The sequence below is a fragment of the Lithobates pipiens genome, unplaced genomic scaffold (genome assembly GCF_037356315.1).
Source record: "Lithobates pipiens isolate NorthernLeopardFrog02 unplaced genomic scaffold, aLitPip1_a1.2 Scaffold_8, whole genome shotgun sequence".
Lineage (NCBI taxonomy): Eukaryota > Metazoa > Chordata > Amphibia > Anura > Ranidae > Lithobates > Lithobates pipiens.
The window spans coordinates 258756317-258770994 of NW_027507903.1; the positions used below are offsets into that span (position 1 = coordinate 258756317).

A 14678-nucleotide genomic window follows, 5' to 3' on the forward strand; every position below is an offset into this window, starting at 1 on the left:
GTCACATAGATTCCTATTACAAGGGGTGTCTACATTCCTTGTAATAGGAATAAAAGTGATCCAAAAAAAAAAAAAATGTTTTAAAACTCCCCTGTCCCCGGTAGCTCGCGCTCAGAAGGGAACGAAAAAGTAAGTCCCGCCCACATATGTAATCGCCACTCAAACCACACATGTGAGGTATTGCCCCGTGCGTTAGAGCACGTACAACAAGTCTAGCACTAGCCCTCCTCTGTATCTCTAAACTGGTAACCTGTAAAAAAAATTTAGGTCACCTATGGAGATTTTTAAGTAATGAAGTTTGGCGCCATTCTATGATTGTGCGTAATTTAAAAGCTTGACATGTTTACTCGGCGTAACATCATCTTTCACATTATACAGAAAAATTGGGCCAACTTTACGCTTTTGTTGTTTTTTTAATTCATGAAACCCTTTTTTTTTTCTTCCAAAAAAAAAGCGTTTGCGCAGATACTGTATGAGATAAAAAGTTGCAATGACTGCCGTTTTATTCCCTAGAGTGTCTGCTAAAAAACATATATAAAGTTTGGGGGTTCTGAGTAATTTTCTAGCAAAAAAAATTATGATTTTTACATGAAGGAGAGAAGTGGTTAATGGGAATGCCTGTAAATGTGCATTTTTTTTTAAATTTTTTTTTTTTTACACCTGAAGAATTCCTTCTCCTCTTGTCCAGCCTAGTCAATACCATCCCCGTGTATAGGGCCTTGCAGCAACTGTATAGAAGGCACAAGGTTGTCATGTGGTGGTTCAGCCTTTTTAGAGTTAAACCAAGCGGTGAGGTGACATATCACCTCCCTTCCACCTGTCAAAGCCCTATGAAAAGTGATCCACCGTGGATTTTTTCTTAGAGAGGCAGCAAGGGCTGCCACATGTCAGAATGAGCCCTAGGAGAACTGTTTTTAAGTGTTTGTAAACTTAGAGATAAAGTAAAAAAAATGCTGTCTCTTTAATATTGCCATTTCATTTTTGCCCATAGTGCTTCTATAATACCTGGTTGATCCTGCCAGTTCCCATCTTTCTGGTAATTGACCACGCTAAGCATGGCAGCTGACCCATGCTAGCGTGGTCCGTTTACGTCCCCTGTCATCCTGCTGTTAGATACAGGCACCCTGTGCAAGCACACAGGGTGCCCGTATCTTCCGTGGTCCATGTAAATCCAAGCCTCACTCCTCCCTCTTTCTTTGATCGAAGGAGCCTTCCCCAGCCGATCCTCCTCCTCTTTGTGAAGTGGCTGGGGAAAGGGGGAAGTGACGTTCTGCCGTGGGGTAAGATTGCATTCATTACCATGGAAACACTTGATACAGGTGGTGAGCCTTACTTCCTACAATGATGTGAATGCCCAGCTGCGTGCACACCCACCGGCACGTCTGTGAATCGCTCTGAAATAAACAGAGATCATGTGCCCTGCATTTGCAAGATGGAAAACAAGTGCATACATTTTATTAATTTAAATGTATGTTTACTGTGTTTTACAACTACTTTAAAGGCAAATGATGGACACACTAAATATTGATATGATTTTGAAGGTGGTTAAGAATAAAGTTTGATCATTTTATTATTTTTGAAAGCATCCTCATTTTACAGCTTTTCCCACAAGTGCCCAAAATGTTTGTGTGTGCCTAACGTTTCTTATGTGAAATATTTATCTTTTAACAAGAACTTTTTCCTGTTTTTTTTTTTTTTTCCATTTCCTTTTTTCAGATTAATTCAGTGTTTGAAGTACCAAATACACAAAATGTACATCCTGCAATTATCGATGTAAAGCACAAACCATCTTCCAAACAGCAGGTACTGAAAATGGTTACATCATGACAGTCTATATTCAAACATGATTGAGTTAGATTTTTTTTAACTTGTGATAAAACAATCAGTTTCTGCCTTTATGAAACTCAAATTTGCTTTTGCTGGTTGCATTACAGCTTTAAACCGGTTGTATGTGTAGAAGGTTTTCACCTTAATGCATTCTATGCATTAGGGAAAAAAAGAAACCTTGTTTGTGCATCCTGAACCCCCCTCCCCCTTGTACTTATATGAGCTCATTCTCAATCCAGCACTCTCTTGATTGAAAGCAGCGGGAGCCATTGACTCGTTCTGCTATCATTCAAATCATGTGATGAGGGGGCGTGGCCGAGCTGCACCGCCTGTGTCAATGGATGCAGACAGTGTGACTCAGGATCAAGCCTGCTGGTGTGTCACTGTAGGAGACGGCTTCCTATGGTGGCACGCCAAGAAGAAGAGGAACTGGGAGCGCTGGCAGCGGACCCAAAAAGAGGAGGATCGGACTGCTCTGTGCAAAACCACCGCATAGCACGGATAAATATGACTTTTTTGTAAAAAACAAAACAAAAGAAAAACAGCTTTACAGTCACTAAATTAAAATGAATAGGCTGCCAATGCAACAGTCTAGCAATAGTCATTCAGCATTTTTCCTACACCAACTCATGGTAGCCTGCTACTTTGCTTAGTGGTGCATTGTAATTCATGTGTGTTAGAGCTGTGTTGCCTTAGTGTGTTGTTGTAGTGCTATTCAAAATGAATGTGCAGTGTGCTAATACTTGTAATGTCATGTGTTGTGGTATTGTGCACATCAGTGAAAAACTGGAAGCAAGGCCCTAATGTAAAAAAAAATGAAATCAATCTGTAGCTATTATTTTCATAAACAGAGGTTTTGTTCATCTTTTGGTCTATAAAAACGTTCTTGGTCTACAATTATTATCACTTTGCCCTGCATAAGCGAGGTGACAGCGTTTCTTTTACAAGAGGTGGGGGGGGGGGAAGTCTACTGGACTTTTTGACCACTTGGGCTCAAGGCAATTCAGATCTTTGGGTTCGGGATGGTGTGACCCAGAGGTACAGGCTGGAGTTTACTCCCTTCCACCTCCTCATTTTATGTCCCTAAAATCTACCTACCTGTCCGAGCTTGTGGGCTTTTCAGACTGCCTTGTAGCAACTTCACTCTTTGGAAGTGATTGATTGTTCCTTCCGTGGAAGGGTTTCAAGGCTTTATTTCAAACCTGTTTAGAATTCCAACTTGAAGGTCCTCAATGCCTTGATGTGGGTTCAATATTTTTTTGTGGAATTGGCCCAGTCTGTAATTGCATTTCTGCAACAAAGTAAACTTATAGCATCTATAGACCTCAATGATGCATATTACCATTTCCCCCCTCATCAGAGGTTCTTGCAATTTGCAGTGGGCAAGCAGCATTTCCAGTTTGTGGCCCTTGCCCCTTGACTGGCTCTCACCAAGGTGCTTGCTTTGGAGCTCACAGTGCTATGTTGTCAGGGAATCCATATTATTAGATATCTAGATGACCTTCTCTTAAAGCAGGGGTCTCAAACTGGTGGCCCTCCAGCTGTTGCAAAACTACAAGTCCCATGAGGCTTTGCAAGGCTTTCAGTTTTAAGCATGACTCCCACACTCAGAGGCATGATGGGATTTGTAGTTTTGCAACAGCTGGATGGCCGCCAGTTTGAGACCCCTGTCTTAAAGGATCACTCCATCCCAGCCCTGGCAGTCAATGTGCAGTGGACATTTCAGAGCTTTGGGTGGATTTAACCCTACAAATGTCTGAGTTGGATCCAACTTGGTGCAGACATGTGTAGGTGGTTCTTCCCTGGAATTAGTGTTGGCCCTCTAAACTCATGTGTGAAACTTGCACTCCAAAAAGCATCCAGCAGTCAGATTTTGCTTGAGGGTTACTAAGCCTAATTGTGGCTTTGTTTGAAGCAATGTTTGTCCAGTTTCATTCCACACCTCTACAGCTCAATTTGCTAAATGTGTGAAACAAGCTCCCTCAATCTCTCAACAGATCCATGCACCTATGTCTCAAGGCCAGAATATCTCTGTGGGCTGACCAGCCCTGTGCTGGAATTATGTTAGTCCCTTCTCCCATTACTTTATAGCAGGGCTCTCAAACTCACAGCCCTCCAGCTGTTGTGAAACTACAAGTCCCATCATGCCTCTGCCTGTGGGGGGACCATGCTTGTAACTGTCAGCCTTGCAACAGCTGGAGGGCTGCTAGTTTGAGACCCCTGCTTTATAGGGTCTCGTATACGGGTGCTAGCCTGCCAGGCTGGAGAGGTGTCTTAGGGAAGGAAATGGTCCAAGGGACATTGTCATCAAGGGAGTTCAGACTCTCCACCCATATTCTTGAATTAAGGGACAGATGTAACTTTTTGGCGGTTTTAAGGCCTTGGACTTCCTTTCTGCTTAAGGTGGCTTTCTCTTTCCACCATAATCAGGACATTGTCCTGCCTTTTCTTTATCCTGCTCCAAGCATCCCAATGGTCTCTCTACACTATTTATATATAGTACTTGCAGTGCAAGTTTATCTCTCTGCCTCACCTGTGGGCTCTTGCATGGACTGTCCTGCTTCTTGTTCTGCCAATTATAGGTGCATTAGGCAGGTTATCACTAAGGCTTAGGCCTTGAAGGCTAGGAGTCCTTCTTTACATGTTAACGTTCATTTGACGTGTTCATTTGGTGCATCTTGGGCTTTTCAGCACCAGGTGTCTGTTTCCCAAATTTGAAAAGCCACCACCTAGTCTTTTGTTAACACATTCGTGAAGTTTTAGCAGGTGAATGTTCTTGTCTCTGCTGGTACTAGCTTCAGCTGTATGGCTTCAAGCCTGTGTTGTGTAATGTACTCCAAAAAAAACTATTTCTCTTTCGTTCATTGACAGACACAGTATCTTCATCTTGACCTTAGGGTTATATTGCCCCTTTAGGAGAGGACTAGGCGGAACGTGTTAAAAACAGCAAAACTGCACAGTACCGCCCAGGGTGCGGTCCTACTGGCTATAACCCCTCACACTACATCCAGCAGCTCAGTTTTTTTATGCCTAGTGTAGGAAAAGGACCTGGCTCCCGGTGGGACCATTGGTCCTGGGAATTTTTTCTTATTTTTGCTCAAAGCACATATTTTGGATTCCTAAAAGTAGCTTCTAGCACTGGATTGAACAGCACTCCCATTGCATTCTGGGTTATTGCTATAAAAATAACATAAGCTTAGATGCGTTATAGACCATTGTCTTTTTATGATGTACTAAAGACATGGTTTGCTACAGTATGGACATTGTATCTGCCTTAAGATTCCAGCTATGGAAAGTAAGGCAGTGAAAAGCTAGACTTCCGCAGGCCTGTTATTAATAGCAACAGCACTAGTGTTGGTTTCCCTACAGTTATTCTCCACTGGTTCTATGCACAGTACAGCTGAAAATAGTTATTTTCAAAGTGACATCGCTCTACTCATCAGAGCCTGATCCTTCTCTCATGGGAACCTGTCATAGTTAAGGCTTGTCTTTTGCAGATTCATTTAGAGAGTATATTTCTGCAGGAGCCCATGGCTGACACAATTCAAATCCCAGATGTATTGGCCAGTCTGGTGTAGTAATGTAATAATCCTTGTCCATAGACCTTTAACAAATGAAATGTTACATAATAAGGGATTTATTTGCTTCGCTGTTTCATAGTAACATACCAAAACAGATAGACTGCGGCTGTTTTACAGGTTTTTTTTTTGGGTGTGTTTAATGCTATATTTAAAATAAGTCTCCAGTTATGTTTTTTTTAAAGCTGTCCATACACTAATAGAATTTCTGAAATTTTTTGTTTTTAGCACATTTGTTTGACTTTCTAACGTTGGCATTTGTTTGACTTTCTAACGTTGGCATTTGTTTGACTTTCTAACGTTGGCATTTGTTTTCGACCACAATGACAAGCAAATTTTAAGGAGCGGGATGGAAAATTTTCTTTAGCTGCTAAATTTCTAACAGTGAATTTGGTTTTCATTCTGTAAAGTCCATGCTTTCCAAAATGTTAAAGTAAGATTTTGATATACTTTGGAATGACGTTCTTCAAGTCAGATAGCATTATCTAATGTACTGATGAAAATTTTCATGCAAATGTTCATTTGGAAATCTACTATTGTATGAACAGTATTCATTTGGCTTTCATTAAAAGGGTAAAGCAAACTGATGTCAACCTAGTTCTTTTCTCCTAATTGTCCGGTCTGCAATCCGATCTCATGCCTAATTGGCAGCCTGCAGGGTAGCCATGCGACCTTTCAAAATCTATCTCCAGTTTGATGACTTTAGTTTTCTTTGAAGTCTAGGTGTAGTCATCACTACAAGAATTCTGTTCCAAATAAAAGGGATAAGGTTTCAAAATGAAGAACCACAGATATTACTAAATATAACCAATTAACATTTTCACCTACTTTTCTTACAATAGCAAAGCCATATTCAAACACTGTAACTGACTCAGCTACATGCTGTGTGTGTGTTTTACTCTCCCATTACATTATGTTAGTACAAAGCACAGCACATATACAGGATTAACCACTTCAGCCCTGGAAGATTTGGCTGCTCAATGACCAGACCATTTGTTTAGGATTCAGCATTGTGTTGCTTTAATTGACAATTGCGCGGTCGTGCAACGCTGTACCCAAAAGAAATTGACGTCCTTTTTTTCGTACTAATAGAGCTTTCTTTTGGTGGTATTTGATAATTTCAGTTTTTTTTTATTTTTTGCACTATAAACAAAAAGCAACAGTTTTGAAAAAACACTCAAACAATATTTTGTACTTTTTGCTAAAATAACTACCCCTAATTTTCTTTTTTTAAAAAGAAAATATTTTATTCAGTTTAGGGCGATATGCATTTTTCTATATATTCTTGGTAAAAAAATATCGCAATAAGCATATATTGATTCATTTGCGCAAAAGTTATAGCGTCTACAAAATAGGGGATAGATTTATGGCACTTTTATTTTGTTTTTTACTAGCAATGGCGGCGATCTGCGTTGTTTTTTTTTTTTATATTGGGACTGCGACATTATGGCAGATACTTTTGACACATTTTTGAAACCATTGACAATTATACAGCGATCAGTGCTATAAAAATGCACTGATTACTGTGTAAATGACACTGGCAGGGAAGGGTGTTAACACTAGGGGGCGATGAAGGGATTAACTGTTCCCTGGGTGTGTTTTCTAACTGGGGGGGGAGCGGACTGACTATAGGAGATGACAGATCGGGGTTCCCAGCTATTAGGAACTCACAATCTGCCACTCCTCTACTCGCAGAACAGGAATTTGTGTGCACACATGCCCCTGTTGTGCCTCTCGTGCTCACGATCGCCCATGGTTTGCGGTCATTGCGACCGCTGACCATGAGCATCGGCACCCTGCTGTGCAGCGAGTGCCTGCTATCCTGCTTTAAGGAGCCGACGTACAGCTAGGACAGCTGGCAGGATTGTGCCGACCTGCCACAGTATGACAGCGGCTGGTCGGCAAGTGGTTAAAGAGCAAAGAGTATAACATCAAGGAAACTGGGACATTTTTTTTTTCTTCAGTCGGACATGGTGTGGTATTTTTGAATTTGAATGCTGTGTGTGTAACCCTTTCAATTCTTGAAAAATTCTGACTCTAGTTGTAAGCATTTGATGGGCATACATTTTTATACTAAGAAGAAAAAAAAAGATAGGTTTCTCTTACTATCGCATAGCTTGTACAAATTCCCTTAACCACTTCCCGACCAGCGCACGACGATGTACGTCGACAGAATGGCACGGGCAGGCATATTGGCGTACATGTACGTCCAATATTCGTTGCCGCCGTGCCATCGGGAGCGCGCCGCCAGCGGCGCGCTCCCGCACTGGTCGGGACCCCCGTGAGTCCGGTCGCGGGACCCGCGGACTCGATCGCCGCGGGTATTCCCGCGATCGTCTCACGGAGCGGCCGAATGGAGGAAATGCTGTATAAACAACATTTTTCCATTCTGCCTAGCAACTAGTGACGCTGATCTCTGCTCCATGTGATTGGAGCAGAGATCAGTGTACACTAAATGAAAGCCCAACCCCCCCACAGTTAGTAACACACCCCTAGGAACACTTAACCCCTACACTGCCACCCACTGGTTAACCCTTTCACTGCCAGTGTCATTTACACAGGAATCACTGCATTTATATAGCAGTGATTACTGTATAAATGACAATGGTCCCAAAAATGTGTCAAAAATGTCCGATGGGTCCCCCACAATGTCGCAGTCACAATAAAAATCGCAGATCGCCGCCATTACTAGTAAAAAAAAATAATAAAAAATTATTAATAAAAATGCTATAAAACTATCCCTATTTTGTAAACGCTATAACTTTTGCGCAAACCAATCAATAATCGCTTATTGCGATTTTTTTTACCAAAAATATGTAGAAGAATAGGTATCGGCCTAAACTGAGGGAAAAAAATGTTTTTTTATATATTTTTGGGGGATATTTATTATTACAAAAAGTAAAAAATAATGCGTTTTTTTCAAAATTATCGCTCTATTTTTGTTTATAGCGCAAAAAATAAAAACCGCAGGGGTGATCAAATACCACCAAAAGAAAGCTCTATTTGTGGGAAAAAAAGGATGTTAATTTTGTTTGGGAGCCACGTCGCACGACCGCGCAATTGTCAGTTAAAGCGACGCAGTGCCGAATCGCAAAAAGTGGTCTGGTCTTTGACCAGCAAATTGGTCCGGTCTGGAAGTGGTTAAAGTGTTACTAAACACACAACAGTTAAGGGGGGTTAATCCTCCGCATTGTGTAAAAAGGCTGTTTGAGCCTCTCTTCTCTGATCCATCCCTTCTTCCACTGACTCCAGAATATGTCCGGATTAGACAGAGTTAGTGGAGTCGGGCTGCACATGCTCAGTTTGGTAGGTATTGCTAGAGAGTTTTTGTTTTTTTTTCTTGGGAGAGTGCATGTGATTAGCACAGGGCCAATCAGCACTGTCCAGAGGGTCAGGGGTCATGCATCCTGATATGACAGCCAGTGCAGTGGGAAAACTCCTCCTACAAGCTTTAACCAGGCACTGATAGAATTTACAAGACTACTATATACTGCTGATAAAAAAAGGTTTTGGGCAGTTTATATTTACAAAAATAATTGCGTTTCTATGTTCTGTGTACTGTGGGAGATCAGATATAACAAATGCATGGTCCTGGGTCTAGTAACACTTTAAGGCTAGGTTGCGCCCTGCATATGTTCTGATATTGCTGGTGGCTCTGCTGCTTCACTTTTGATTAGTAAGGCATTTTATCATAGAGATAGACTGATGGTAAGGCATGGTTAAGTGATGGATGTGGGACCAACCTTGGCTTTAATAACTGAAGTTCCTGTTTGCATATTTGTGCACCCCGGGCAACGGGACTCCTAAGGAGCTCTGAAAATTGTGTGCTTGCACCTTTAGTTGCTTGCTTTGCATATCTGTTAGCATGTCATGAAGGCATAAGTTGAAATTATACTGTACCTTAACAGGAGCTTACATCTGTTCAAGAAAATGTCTACATTCAATTGCTTGGGCCTTTGTAAACCCCTAATGGGTGTTTAGGGTACAATGAGACTTGCATAATTTTAAAACATTACAAGCTGCTCATTTTGAAATAGTAAGTACACAAGAAAATTGTTGACTTTAGCATACTGTGTCGGAACAGACAAATTATTAGATCTCTTTATTAAAAAAATGCCTAAAGATGAACATTATCATACATAAATGACACATACAATTGACATGGTATATTCATTCTCATAATCTACATTGGCAAACATGCAGATTTATTACCTAGGATTAGTAAGTACACTCCTACGTTTGCCACCACATCAAATCCTTGAAATTCCAATTGGTTGTTCAAGATTAGGTGTTGGGGAATAAAACCTCCATAAGGAGTGTACAGGTAGAATTCTTATATGCGTAGGGTCTGGTGTTCTCTTTGCATAGTGTCATGCCAAGATAAAAAGAGCTATTTAAAGACCTCAGAAAGAAGGAAATATCAAGCCGCGTACACACGGGCGGACTGTATGGCCAACTTAGTCCGTCAGACAATCCGACGGACAGTCCATCCTACTTTCGAATGAACGGACTTGACCACACACGGATGCACAAACAGTCCGTCGAAAGCTTGCGCGATGACGTGTACAGCACGTACGACGGGACTAGAAATAGGAAGTCCAATACACAGCAATGCAACCTTTCGCCGTGTAAATCCTTTCTGAGCATGCGCCATACTTAGTCCGTCGAACTAGCCTACTCACGAGCGGATTGTCCGCTGAAACCAAAGTATGACGGACAGTATTTCGGAAATTCCGAAATACTTAGTCCGCCAGACTGCACGCTGAAAAAGTCCGCTGAAGCCCACACACGAGCGGACTGTCCGCTGAAATGTTTTTCGACTGACTAAGTTGGCCAGACAGTCCGCCCGTGTGTACGCGGCTTAAGTCTTTCTAGGGATTTAAATAGATCAGCAAATTATTTCAAGTCATTAATTCCACTTTATGGAAAAGGTTTACAAGTAGCATAGATTTCAAATGATTGCTAATTTATCCAGGACTGGCAAGCTCAGCAGATTCAGCCCAAGAGCTGACTGTTTGATGCTGAAGTTAGGCATAAGGAACCCCAAAATTTCATTGGGGGATCTGCAGGTAACTCTTGCAACAGTTGGGGAGTGTATTTATTTAAAAAAAAATTCATAGAATTTGACCCAATGAAGGTGCATGTACGTTCATTCCTCATTTGGCAGCCAGTAGATGGTGAAAGCCAAAGAGAATATTTTAGAAGAGCCTTGTGCCAACTGTGTGTTGGTAGAAATATTTATGGTTTGTGGTTGCTATGGATTTTGCATGCTCTCAAAGCGTGGAGACTGTGAGGCCGTCTAACCGAAAGTTAAAGCTGAACTGAAAATTGATCTTTTAAATCAATATTTACCTGAAGCAAATCTATCCAGGAATTTCTCACATGAAGAAATGGAGGGTGTTATGGATTGGACTAGTCAAATCACTGATTTGAATCCCATTAAAATGGTATGGTAGGATTTTGAAATGTGCAATTCATGCAAGGGAATTGCATCGAAAAGTGGTCAGAAATTTCACTGAACCAGTGTCAGAAACCTGGTGGGTGGCAAAGCCCCAACAAGAAGTCATTTCTGCTAAAGGGGCAAAAGCAGCTTTTGAGACCAAGGATGTACTCCAATCCACGTTTATCGCTTGCAATGGTTGCTCTTTCCCTTATATGTGTAACAAAATCTTTGTCTCACTGTACCCATCTGCTGTGCTGATGTTGGATCTAGGGCATTGGATACTAAATCTTATTAGCTATGCGCCAGCATCTGAGAATCACTAGACACCTCAGCAACTCAGTCTGCTGACCTGTTTTGTGTAAACGCGTCTTTAAGAAATGATTGCATCAATGTTTAGCAATATTTTACTTATTAAACAGGTATGCATCAAGTATTTTCCTGGTGTTTTTTAATGCATGGTAATATACATGAAGTGAAGGGAACCTGGAAAGGTAAAGGAGGATGAGAAAGCTACTAGTCTAGGTTAGCAGTTATTAAAGCTGACCTCCGGGCAAATGTTTTTTCCCCCTCCCATGCAATGGACTATGCCGCACTGTACGGGTTAACTGCTCTTTTTTTTTTTTTTAAGGGAGAGGAGAGCGGACATATACTTGCCTGATCCTTCCAGCACAAGACCGGTCCATGCGGCTTCAGCCCTCTCCCAAGCTGTCTTATGAGGTGGACTGTTCCTGACTTTGTCATGCCCGACAGAAACAGTCCTCCTCTGGATCGTGGCGGAGTGCCGTTTGCTGCTGGAGCGGGAGATCGAGTGAGTATACAGTTTTCTGCTCACCCATGTAGTGCAGGCACAGCCTCACTGCATCGAAAAAAAATGTTTTGCCCGAAGTTGGGCATTAAACTTTGATCCACTGTTTTGGTAAGACACGCATTGATGTGAAGGAAGGTATAGACCCAGTGGACTACACAATGAATTGCTTGCAAAACAAGGATGGGTTAAGAGGTATAGGTCCTTGAAAAAGTATTCACACCCGTTTAAATATTCCACATTTTGTCATGTTGGAACCAAAAACAAAAATGTATTTTATGATAGACCAACACAAAGTGGCACATAATTGGGAAGTATACACACAGGGTAGCACCGCTCTAACTGAAAACCTGCAAATATGCGTGTCGGATACTGGTAACTTCACTCCAGGACTTGTGAACAAGGATCTTCACCGAAACATGTTAGCAGTTACTTGGTGATTGACTAAAGAATTTAGACAGATTCCAGAGTACAGGTCCTTTCCATATATCCATAATTGGGAAGTGGGAGGAACATGATAAATGGTTTTCAAATTTTTTTACAAATTTCTTGAAAGTGTGGTATTCAGCCCCATTTACTCTGATATCCCCAACTAAAATCTAGTGGAACCAATTGCTAGAAGATACCTAATTAGTAAATAGAGTCCACCTGTGTGTAATTTAATCTCAGTATAAATACAGCTGTTCTGTGAAGCCCTCCGATATTTTTTAGAGAACCTTAGTGAACAAACGGCGGCATGAAGGCCAAGGAACACACCAGGCAAGTCAGGAATAAAGTTGTGGAGAACTTTAAAGCAGGGTTAGGTTATAAAAAAATTATCCCAAGCTTTGAATATCTCACGGAGCTCTGTTCAGTCCACCTTCTGAAAAAGGGAACTATATGGCACAACTCCAAACCTACCAAGACATAGCCGTCCACCTAAACTGACAGGCCGGGCAAGGAGAGAATTAATCAGAGAAGCAGCCAAGAGACCCATGGTAACTCTGGAGGAGCTGCAGAGATCCACAGCTCAGGTGGGAGAATCTGTCCACAGGACAACTATTAGTCGTGCACTCCACAAATCTGGCCTTTTATGGAAGAGGGGCAAAAATAAATCCATTGTTGAAACAAAGCCATAAGAAGTCCCTTTTGCAGTTTGCGAGAAGCCATGTGGGAGCAAATATGTGGAAAAAGGAGCTCTGATCAGATGAGACCAAAATTGAAAATTTTGGCCTAAAAGCAAAGCGCTATGTGTGGCAGAAAACGAACACTGCACATCTCCCTGAACACACCAACATCATGTTGTGGGGAGGCTTGTCTTGAAGCAGGGAAGCTGACCAGAGTTGATGGGAAGATGGATAGAGACAAAGGGCAATCTTAGAAAAAAGCCGTTGGACTCTGGAAAAGATTTGAGACTGGGGTGGAGGTTCAGTTTCCAGCAGGGCAACGACCCTAAACATACAGCTAGAGCTACAATTAAATGGTTTAGATCAAAGCATATTCATGTGTTAAAATGGCCCAGTCAAAGTCCAGACCTAAATCCAATTGAGAATCTGTGGCAAGATTGAAAATTGCTGTTCAGACGCTCTCCATACAATCTGACAGAGCTTGAGCTATTCTGAAAAGAAGACTGAACAAAAATGGCACTACTTGGATGTGCAAAGCTGGTAGACACATCCCCAAAAAGACTTGCAGCTGTAATTGCAGTGAAAGGTGGTTCTACAAAGTATTGCCATGCCACACTTTTTCATACACAAAAAAAAAAAAACTATTGAAGAACAATTATTAATTTCCTTACATTTCACAATTATGTGCCATTTTGTGTTGGTCTATCACATAAATACCCAATAAAATACATTTTACATTTTTGGTTTTAACATGACAAAATGTGGAAAATGTCAAGGGGTATGAATACTTTTCAAGGCACTGTAGGAGCCCCAATGCACTGCTGCTTGTGCTAAAGGAACCATAATACAGGAATTAATAAAAACTCATGACAGAATGTGAACAGAAGTATGGCTGGAAGTGGTGTGGACAGGGTAGTTGCACAGTTAGAGAAATGGGGGCAGCAACACGAGAAGCAGCATAGTGTCTTAATAATTAGCACTCCTGTATTGCAGCTCTAGGGTCCTTAGTTTGAATCTCAGCCATGACACTACCTGTATGGAATTTGTATGTTCTCTTTGTGCTTGCGTGGGTTTCCTCCAGGTACCCCGGTTTCCTCCCACACTCCAAAGACATGCTCAAAGCCGAGAAATATCAGGTGTTCTGCCCTGCCAGAAGTGTGTGTCAGTGGGACATATAAGAGTAATCTAAAAGCATCTACATTGCTTGTTGCATCCCATGTATGTGAATTTGTAGCCACAAGGCGCCTGGTTTCAAGAGATGTATGTGCAGTCAAAACAGTTGTCTCATCAAAAGGGTGTTGTGTCTTATCAGTGCCAGGTTTATGGTGTCCATTAACTAGGGTTTCAAAATGTGAGCCCAATCCCCCTGAGAATGTTCAGGAGCAGAATGTGTTGTCCCTGCCTCGGCCATTAGATTTATTTGCTGATGACTTGATATCCTTTTGCATTTATGAAGTTAATCCAATTACAACATCCGCAAGAATGCTCTTATGAGATAATAATCCTTGAGCCAATCCATAAATCTCAGAGAAACATATTTCTGAGAGTGTCAGTACCCAAAAGAGGGCAGCCATACAATCCTCATGTTACCATAGTGCTAAATGGAATGCATTTGCAGTTTATTACACTGAATTTATGCATGCTGATATATCAAATGCTGGCTAATCTGTCCTGAATGTTGATGGTAAAAATAAATGTACTTTTAATATTGCATCAATTCTGGCAATAGGTATTCAATTAAATATTTTTTTTTAATACAGTATTCAAATTTGCATGTTAGAATACAGAATTTCCTTCTTTTTTTTTCTTTTTTTTTTTTTTTCTCTCCACAGTATGTTCCTAAAGCTGGCCATAGACAGATCAATTATTCTTTCCTGCAACCACGGGTAGAAAATAACTGTATAACAGCTATAATAGCC

General features: G+C 41.3%; 1 protein-coding gene across 2 annotated transcripts in view; it reads left to right on the forward strand.

Annotated features, from left to right (window-relative positions):
• POC1B (POC1 centriolar protein B) overlaps nt 1–14678 on the forward strand; it is a 178488-nt gene that overhangs the window by 91617 nt on the left and 72193 nt on the right. For both annotated transcript variants that reach the window (XM_077471074.1, XM_077471075.1), the window contains exon 10: nt 1717–1803. In XM_077471074.1, coding sequence (XP_077327200.1) covers nt 1717–1803 — 87 coding nt within the window. The remainder of the gene's footprint in view (nt 1–1716; nt 1804–14678) is intronic.